The sequence below is a fragment of the Dermacentor andersoni genome, chromosome 8 (genome assembly GCF_023375885.2).
Source record: "Dermacentor andersoni chromosome 8, qqDerAnde1_hic_scaffold, whole genome shotgun sequence".
NCBI classification, from domain to species: domain Eukaryota; kingdom Metazoa; phylum Arthropoda; class Arachnida; order Ixodida; family Ixodidae; genus Dermacentor; species Dermacentor andersoni.
The window spans coordinates 121,416,015-121,425,910 of record NC_092821.1 but is presented as its reverse complement, the minus strand read 5'-3'; the positions used below and the strand labels follow the sequence as shown (position 1 = coordinate 121,425,910).

Here is a 9,896-nt window from a genome sequence, read left to right as displayed (position 1 = left end):
TGAGATCGCAGCAGGAGGAAGTGCCTTGTCTAGGGGCAAGGTCGGTTCGCGACCGTACAGTAGATAAAATGGCGAAACTCCGGCGGTGTCTTGCCGAGAAGAATTATACACAAATGTGACGTAAGGAATGGCAATGTCCCATTCGTGGTGGTCCTTGGAAACGTACTTGGACAGCCTATCGGGAAGAGTACGGTTTAACCGCTGTCAGGCCATTGGTTTGAGGATGGTATGAGGTAGCCAGCCTGTGTTGAATGGAGCAGGAACGCACAATGTCGGCGACAACTTTCGAGAGGAAGTTACGACCACGGTCAGTAAGCAGCTGTCGCGGGGCACCATGAAGCAAAATAATGTCACGCAAGAGAAAGTCCGCTATGTCAGTTGCGCAACTGGTAGGGAAAGCCCGCGTGACAGCGTATCGTGTGGCGTAATCAGTTGCCACGGCTACCCATTTGCTCCCAGAGGATGACATGGGAAAGGGACCCAGGAGGACTAACCCAACACGAAAGAACGGTTCCACAGGGACAATGATCGGCTGGAGACGACCGGCAGGTAGCACCCAGCTGAGGCGTTTTCCGACGTTGGCAGGCATCACAGGCAGCAACATAGCGTCAGACGGAGCGAGCGAGACCAGGCCAATAGAAGCGGCGGCGGACGCGGTCGTGTTTGTGTCTGTTGTATTGCGCTAAACAAAGTATTTAGGCATCACATACGTTCCTATTACAGTGTCCTAGTGCCGACGCCCCCAGAGACAGAATGATAGGTAGCGTAATGGCTAATCCAAGTTGGCGGAAGGGACCTTCTAGAAGTCGTTTTCTATGCACGTTGAACCTACGACACTCTATAAAGAAATGATCCATAGTTTCGGGTTCATTGCAGTAAAAACATTTAGGAGAAGGTGCCGAACCAGACCTATGGGAATAGAAATTCCAAGAGGCAACAGCCCGCGCTGGCTTCTAATCGTCGTCGTCGTCTTCACACTGCTTGCCTCTTCGCCATCGCAAATACTGTTCCGTAGCAATTTATTTACAGATATCTGGTAAGCGGAAGTTTCAAGACGGGACAAGAGAGCACGCCGACGCACAAGACAAGCGCTCGTACATACATATATGTGTGGTGGCGCTGGCCAACACTCCCAGGGTCGGCTCTAGTAGATAAACGTAATTATCCCAGAAAGTGGACGGGCAAACGGCGCCGGCGTTCGCTCATCGCACACGTAATGCGAAGATGTGGGTTCGTATCCCACCTGCGGCCAGTTGTCTTTCATCCACTTCCATTTCCAATTATTTATCATTTATTTATTTCAATGTGAAACTAGACAACTGTCATCGTTTGTTGGCTTCATATATATCATTTCTTTAATTCAATCAGTAAGTATAAATAATTTCCCCTATCTTGTCCTTGGTGTCCTTGTTTGTTGGCTTTTTGTGATATATTAGAAATGATAAATGAATGGCAAAGAAAGTAGATGAAAAAACAACTTGCCGCAGCTAGGAAACAATCCTACGTCTTGGCATTACGCGTGCTCTCTCTCTCTCTCTCTCTCTCTCTCTCTCTCTCTCTCTCTATATATATATATATATATATATATATATATATATATATATATATATATATATATATATATATATATATATATATATATATATTAGACATGATACACCTGCACGGGACCGTCTTCGCACTTTTATTACTGTGATGGAGCCGATGTGTGCTAGCTTCTGAAGTCCTTATGCGCACTCATTATCTTGCACTTGAAAATGACGTCACGAAATTATAGTTTCCCGACCTTTTGTTTTTATTATTATTCTACTCATCAACAACAACGAAAAGTCGGCGTTTGTGCCCCATCCTTACACGCTGTTTCCTGTCTTTGCATGTGTGCTTAGATGTGCTTAGCACCATTCGTTCACTCTGACGGCTGCTCTAAGTTCGAGATAACGTCGCGAAAAGATCCACCCCCTTTGTCACTGCCGAGTGGCAGTATATATAATCAGCGCGTAACTCGCAGTCCGTAATTTCGCACGTCCCTGCAGTTAGGATAGCCAGCGAGCTATATAGACCAAAGCCGAACGTGCTTTTCGCATCTGTCGTGCTTCAAAAAGTACCGAGGACACGTAAGCGCTTCTTACGGGTTGTGAATGCGAGAGGGTTTTTAAAGGGCCACTAAAGCGAAACAATAAATCAGTTGAGACTAATAAAGCATTGTTTGAGAATCCTGCAGGAAGTCATTTCAACATAATAGTTTGCTCATTAGATGAGAAAGTGAAGGTCGAAGTATCAGTACCGACGCCGGTACGTCAGTGTGACGTCAGGGATTCCAAAGTATGTTTTCGCATTAGGGCCGCGTTGGCTGAGCAAAGGTTCCCGAAACTTGCCATGTTTAATATTTGGTTCCTTTAAAACACAATGTGGTCAGTCTGTACCGCTATATAAATGAATAGACCCTACAAGATGCCATCAAAATCTATGACGTCACAGCGACCAGGTGCGGCCCGGTGGCTGCTCACCGTGGGATTTCGCGCAGCGCTAGCCGCGGCAGGTCCAGCGCCGGGAACGTGACGTCATCACTTGGTCACGTGGGTTTTTCTTGCCGTCCGAAGTTGAGAGGAAGCTTTGGCTCGGGTGCTCCTATCTAAATACCTGTGACCACTGCACCAAATTTGGCGAGGTTTGTTGCATTACAAAGAAAAACTAGTGACTGCTGGTTTCGTGACTGCTGGTGACTGGTGAGATCTAGTGACTGCTGGTTTCGAATTTTCGATTTAGGTCGGCAATATTTTATTAAAATGTGGCCAAAATCAATAATTTTCAGAAAACGCAACTATCAAGTTTATAACTCCGTAACTCAGCAATGAAAAATAATATCTCAATAATGTGAATTGCATCGAAAAGTGCATCTAAAGCGGACAAAATTGACATGTTACACATGGATCTCGAAAGATATAGTAATATGGAAATATAACTTTTGCAGAAAGACCCCTTGTACACAACGTAAGAAATTCACGTAAGATATAAAATGACGTATCAAATTTGTCCGCTTTCAATGATCTAGTGGATGCCATTTACAGAACCACGATATCTGCTCTTGATGCAGAGCTGTCGGATGCAGAGCTATCGATGATGCAGAACGCGTCGTAGTTAGGCCCGAGCTAAATCTTCCTCTTAAGAGGAAGCATTAGCTCGGGCTAAATCTTCCTCTTAAGAGGAAGCTTTAGCTCGGGCCCAACTCCGACGCTGCCTATTCAAATACATGTAAAACGCAAAAACGCTTTTCTGATATAGCCCCTGGACTGATTTTAATGAAATTTCTTGCATTTGAGTGATAAAGTTAAATTATAGTGACTGTTGGAAGCCGATTTTCGGTTTAGGGCCTGAGTTTTATTGAAAGAATTTTCAAAAATTTGAACGTTCGAAAAAAAAATAGAAGGTCGAAGTTTCCACATTAATAGCTCTCCCTCAAAAATAGATATCGCGATTCTGTAAACGGCGTCCATTAGCTCATTCAAAGCGGACAAATTCAGTATGTCAATTTATATATTACGTGAATTCGTTACGTTGTGTACAACGGTTCTGCAAACGCTGTATTCTCATATTACTAAATTTTTTTTAGCTTCATGTGTAACATATCAAGTTTAGCCGCTTTAGATGTACTATGAGATGCAGTTCACAGAATTGTGATATCATATTTCATTGCTGAGTTCTAGAGTTATAAACGCCATAGTTTCGTGTTCCGAAAATTTGCGATTTTTGCCAATTTTTAATAAAAATATTGATGACCTAAATCAAAAACTTGAAACCACCAATCAATAGATTTAAAATTGTTCTTTTAAATGCAACAAGCCCCGTCAAATTTGGTGCAGCGGTTGACGAGAAAGACGAATTCACCTTTTACATGTATATATATATATCAAAATGTTTATTTAAAAAATGCAGAAAGAGAGTGGTTGGAGCCCCTAGTTCAGGGCCCCCACTGGCTTGAGCGGTCCGCCGTGCTTGGTCGAGGAGCGCTAGTTGCATCTCCCGATCCTCGCTGGCGAGCCAAGTCTCCCACTGCTCCCTTCCGGAAAGTTTGCCGGCTATTTTTGGTGTATTAATTTTGGGTGGCCTGTTCTGGCAGTCCCACGTAATGTGGACGAGAGTTGGCCGGCCTCCGCACCAAGGACAGCGAACGCTGTACAGCGTTGGGTGAATGGCATTTTTTTAGATAGGAGCACCCGAGCTAAACCTTCCTCTTAAATGCAACAAAGTCTGTTCAGTCCCTCCACCGGTTGCACGAGGACAGTGCTTCTGCGTGTCACGTGCATAGGAATAGGGCAATCGGCGTTATCCCCAACCTAAATGCTTCCTCTTATTAACGCCAATGGAAGTCATCCATAACGCTAACACTGCAACATATGATAGTGGAACGGAGGTATTATTGTCACTTCTGCAAACTCGACTCGACGGTGGTTGAATGCACTCAGCACTGAAGTTATTGGGCGTCATTCGACTTTACCAAGCGCCCTAATGCTTTAACGTGCGAGTACGTTGTCAAAGTGTTTTTTTACCGTGCGCAACGTAACCATATCGTGCGGCGGTGGCGACATTTCCATCATGCACCAATTGACCCTAGCACGTTAGACGGCGAAGACATTCAATGACCATTCGGACTGCCCGTACAACACCGGTACAAAACGCTCGAAGACGAATCAGGACATAAGTGGCAATGGTGAGGAGGATTATAAGAGCGAAGGGGCTGTCTCTTTTTGTATTTATTGGCAACATACATATGTATCCAGCTGACAATGCAGACAAGGAAAGCATACGGGAAATAACCAGCATTCTTTAATTGAGATAATATAAAGTTAAATGAAAATAGAAGAAACGACAACTTGCCATCGCGGGAGTCGATCCTATAACCACAACATGGCCCCTGCGACGCACTGTGGATTTCACAAGTATACATGACCATCTACCTATCTTTTAATTTTACATTTCAATGTAGAAAACACACCTATAGGGAAGCTGGAGGCTAGTTTCCTCTACGCTTTTCCTTGGCTTCAAGCTTTTGCGGCTAAATGTCGTTGGGGGCGTATCTGGAAGGAAAACAAACGACAATGGTGACCCCAGACTGCAACGGAGTGCACTCTCTAACGACGAGTAACGCCCTACCAAAATAAACTTTGAGCCGTGCCGTTAATGTTCCACACGACTGCGCGGGAGAGGAACATGTACAGCATCGCGCAGTACACGACACTGTTCAGCGCCAGCTCAGCCAAGAGCTCCCGGTAGGTGTCGTCCCGCACGTGAAGGCGGAAGAAGACGTAGGGCACGATGAAGTAGCGAAACTCGAGCATCTCGTGGAACGAGGTGGCGGCAAACGCGCAGGCGACGTAAAGCACACGCCACAGCAACTGGGTGTGCTCAAGCCTGCGGAGGACGGCGTAGCCTGCGTACACGTAGGTCGGCACCAGGCAGCAGCGTACCAGCGGGCCCCTGCCCAGGACGTGAGTCCAGACGTGGAACGTCAGGTGACGGTTGTCCAACAGGGTGTAAGGATGCAGGTGCGTGCAGTTCTGGACGGCGAGGACCGAGATCAGCGTTACTGCCGCGTACGCGAGCGGCCTTCGTGCAAGGCTCTTCTGGAAGTCGGCGATGACCGACGGTCTGAGTAAGTGAGGCGCCGCGTGCAAGAGCGTGAAGACCAAGAAGTACCCCATCTGAGGGGGGTGAAAGCAGAGCCGATGATGCTCGCGGTCCCCCACGACGATGCCGTCGTTGAAGACGATGAATGCGGCGAAGCAGAGGCCAACGAGAAGGTAACCGATGCAGTCTCTAAATGCCACGCGCAGGTCGTCGACCACGATCGTCCAGACGACATGGAGACGGTCCTTGGCTTGCAGTTCTTGGTGCGACGCCGTCGTACGACGGACGCCATTCTTGTGACTTCCTTGGATCTGTCCTTGAACGCCGTTCCCGTAGTGTTCTTCGCAGCGTTCGCGAAGGCCTTTCCTGCGGTCTCGCGGTATATGTCCCTGAAGTATGCTTCCACAAACTTCAGAGTTCTTGCAGTCTCCACCAGGACGTTGTCCTTGGACGTTGTTCTCGCAGTCTCCCGGAAAGTGTCCTTGTACAGCATTATTGTCCCTTCCCGGTGTGTGCAGTCGCCGGACGCCGTTCTTGCCGCCTTTTTGATGCCTTTCTAGAACCACGTTCTTGTAAGAGACTTGAACGCTTGCTTCGAACGTGTCCATGACCACGAAACCAGCCGTCATGGCCACCCACAGCACGGAAGACTGCCGGAAGAATACAGCCACAGCTCCGAAGGTCACCGCCAGCCAGTGTCGCCGGTGGAGGTACGACAGGTACATCAGCAGGAGGAAAAAGACGCCTCCCGGCTCGGTGTAGTAAACGTTCGTGAGCGACTGGAGAATGGGGAGGGAGTTGACCGCGGCACTGACCAGAAGAGGCTTGAGGCGCGAGGAGTCGCCGGGCCGAGCCAACTTGTCGGCGATCGCGTACGCCGCGATCCAGTTGCCCAGCCCCAAGACCACGTTGGTGCAGCGGAGGACGTAAACGGTGCAGTGGTTCGCCGAACTGAAGAAGCCGAGCACGAAAAGCAACGCCATGGACAGGGCGTAGACTCCCGGCAGTGTGGTGACCTCGTCGTCCCAGTGGCTGTAATTTCCGGCGCAGTAATTTCGCGCCATGGGGACGTGCCAGATCTCGTCCAGGTAAGGCTCCGGCTCAACTCGGTAGACCACGAGCGACACGGCGACCGAGGACAGCGCTACGACCGACAACGTCGCCAAGAAGGCGCCGTGTCGCGTCGCCAGGTTGGACACTAGGCTTCCGATAAAGAACATCTCTCGCTCGAATCGCTGGCTTGCGCGAGACGCGCATGACTCGCTTCTGTCGAGGGCGTTTATGTAGGCACAACTGGGTGCGCGGTTGGTGTCGCAGGCGAGGTCACCGTTTTCCGACGCCACAACCGTGGGTCCCGAAAAACAACCCTCGAGAACGCACGTGCCGTCTGAGGTGGCACGAAAACATCCACAGTGCATGCAGCAACTGGTTTTTCAGGCAGAAGACACGCGACTAACATGGTTCAAGCTGCTACAAAAATAAAGGAAAACAAGGCGCGCCACAGTTTGGTTTAAGAGGAAGCTTCAGCTCGGGCCCAACTCCGACGCGGCCTATTCAAATGCATGTAAAAACGCAAAAACGTTTTTCTGAGATAACCCCGGGACCGATTTTAATGAAATTTGTTGCATTTGAAAGATAAAGCTAAATTCTAGTGACTGTTGGAAGCGGAATTTTGATTTATGGCTTGAGTTTCGTTAAAAAGATTTTCGAAAATTCAGAAGTTTGAAAAAAATAGAAGCACGAAGTTTACAAGCTAATAGCTCTGCATCAAGAACAGATATCGCAATTCTATAAACGGCATCCATTAGATCATTCAAAGCGGACAAATTTCATATGTTATTTTACATCTTACGTGAAATTGTTACGTTGTTTACCAGGGTTCTGCAAAAGTTGTAATTACATAATAATAAATTTTTGAGATTCATGTGTAAGATGTCAAATTTGTCCGCTTTAAATGTGCTATTAGGTACAATTCACAGAATTGCGATATCATCTTTTCTTGCCGAGTTACAGAGGTGTAAACTTGGTAGTTTCGTTTTCTGAAAATTTGCGATTTTTGCCAACTTTTAATAAGAAATTGACGACATAAATTGAAGATTCGAAACCGACAGTCACTAGATTTTAGGTTTTTCTTTCAAATGCAACAAACCCCGTCAAATTTGGTGCAGTGGTTGCCGAGAAAAACGAATTCTCCTTTTGCATGTATTTAGATAGGAGCACCCGAGCTAAAGCTTCCTCTTAACATGTTCCTTTAACCATCAGGTTTGCCGCTGTTTTCGACCAAGATGGTGGAAGATAGATAACGGATATGTTGCCGTCACGAGTAGGTCGAAAGCAAGCTGTGCACTGCACATGTGGGTGGGACCTAATGTATAGGGCCGTAGAAAGGAATAGTTTGCCTGTTATACGTTCTAGGAGCAACCAACGGCGCAGTAGAATGTCTGCGATGCAATGTAAGACGCGAACAGACAGGGCTTTCATGCGCCCTGAGACAGCGAGCTACCTTAGATTAAACTTGCTTACCATAACGGAAGTCGATGAGACACAGGGCGACTGGTAGCACCCTATGAAAGCTAGTTTAAAAGGAAATAACGGAGTTTACACTTAAAAGGAAGTCGCAGTTTCGCCCGAAAAGCAAAGCATCGATTGGAATAGCAAATTAGTAGACAGCTATACGAAGTATAAGGATAGTACCTTTATCGGCCGAATATACTCGTAAACATTCACTTACTAACTAAATCAGCAAGCATGGCGCCATGCGGGCAGTCAGACATAAACACACTTCAATCGATCAGCGCGGTCGTTCGCTGTCAAAATGCTGACGTGATGAACAGCGGCAGCAGCAGGGAGCGAAATGATCTTCGTGCTGGCCTCCAGCTTCAACGAAAAGTGACGAAACACAGCACACGCGAAGCTATCAGTCCCCGTTGATCCTAGACTCTGTACTCATTGCATATCGCTTTCAAGATAGGACCCTCGCGGACCCGCCATACACAGCAGCCGCCGGAGTAAAACGCGCCCGCCTTCCTATTCCCTCCCCCCGGTGCTTAGCGCGCGGCGGAAAACGGCGCCCTTCCTCCCCGCTTTCCTCCCTTGCGCGCGCGATACTGAACCGCCATCGTCGGCTCACCCTCGCGCGCTTTCGCTCGCACATCTAGCATACGGCGTGTGGCGACGATGTTCTCGCCCTTGGACATTATACGGAACATCACGGCGACGGCGACGGCGAAAGCCAAGGCAGAAATGCGCCTGGAGTGTTCATATAATTGCTACCGCAATAAAAGGTCGGCAGACTTTCTTCCGTTCGAAGAGAAAAACAGAATGCTGCGCGTGAAGTTCTCGCGGACTGGCACACTGGTCTAGGGATGAACCTTAAAAGAAGGCTGAAAAAGAGCGTCCGAGGCGTTTTTTTTCTTTTGTGTCGTGCAAAAACGAGAAGCAGAAGCCGACCTATGCTAGTTTCCATGTCGCAGTAGAGGTGTGGCCAGCCATTTCAGAGTATACGAAGTAGCCTACAGGTCATTACGCTTCACTCTTGCGACCAATACGATAGCATCGTGCAATCATATTATTCGGTCACTCCTTATCGACATGCGTATGACTTATCCGGTCTCAGTGTCATCTCCGAGCTTTGACATTCCGATCTATTGCAGCTCTTTACGAAAGGACGTCACTTAAGACGTCTACCGTAACACAGCAGCACAATGAAGTTTTTTAAGGCGAAGCATTCTTTGCCTTTCTAGACACGTTGTGGAAGGTTGGTAGGTAGGTTGCGTGTCTCGGGGGGGGGGGGGGGGGGGGGGGGGGGCTCGTTCCGGGACTCAATAAAAAAGTTCGGCGTCCGATGGTGTGATCTAACAACAGCCCGATGCTTTAAGCATTAGAACACAATCACTTTTTTTTTTCTGTAAAACGTTGATAACAAACTAGCTATATACTACACAGATAACATCGCCTTACGCACTCCCTAAAAACTTGCACAGTTCGATCGTGGCAAGGAGAATTAGGTCTTTGAATCGATACACGCATGCGTTCCGTCGCATACCGCAGAGCGATTCTGCGGCCTGCATAAAATTGATTCCCACAGTGCGTGAAATCTAAATCTAAATATATATATGTACACATGAGACATTTTTCTTGCTTGTCTGTAAAAACATATCTGCGTGTTTGAATAGAGAAATATGAGTTGTCCCGGAAGTAAAGCTTCGGCTCTAAATAGGTGACAGCTGTTGCCGCCCACATGGCCTAGTTTACACTAGGTCACAGACGCA

General features: G+C 47.6%; 1 protein-coding gene across 1 annotated transcript; it reads right to left on the bottom strand.

Annotated features, from left to right (window-relative positions):
• Positions 1 to 4,708: 4,708 nt before the first annotated feature.
• On the bottom strand, positions 4,709 to 7,115 carry LOC126529424 (dol-P-Glc:Glc(2)Man(9)GlcNAc(2)-PP-Dol alpha-1,2-glucosyltransferase-like). Its single transcript, XM_050177024.2, has one exon. The coding sequence runs from the start codon at positions 7,041 to 7,043 to the stop codon at positions 5,148 to 5,150; it is 1,896 nt and encodes a 631-aa protein (XP_050032981.2). The 5' UTR covers positions 7,044 to 7,115; the 3' UTR covers positions 4,709 to 5,147.
• Between the last annotated feature and the right edge of the window lie 2,781 nt (positions 7,116 to 9,896).

Coding starts and splice junctions, on each gene's coding strand:
- LOC126529424 (XM_050177024.2), bottom strand. CDS start 7,043: ATGCACTGTGGATGTTTTCGTGCCACCTCAGACGGCACGTGCGTTCTC.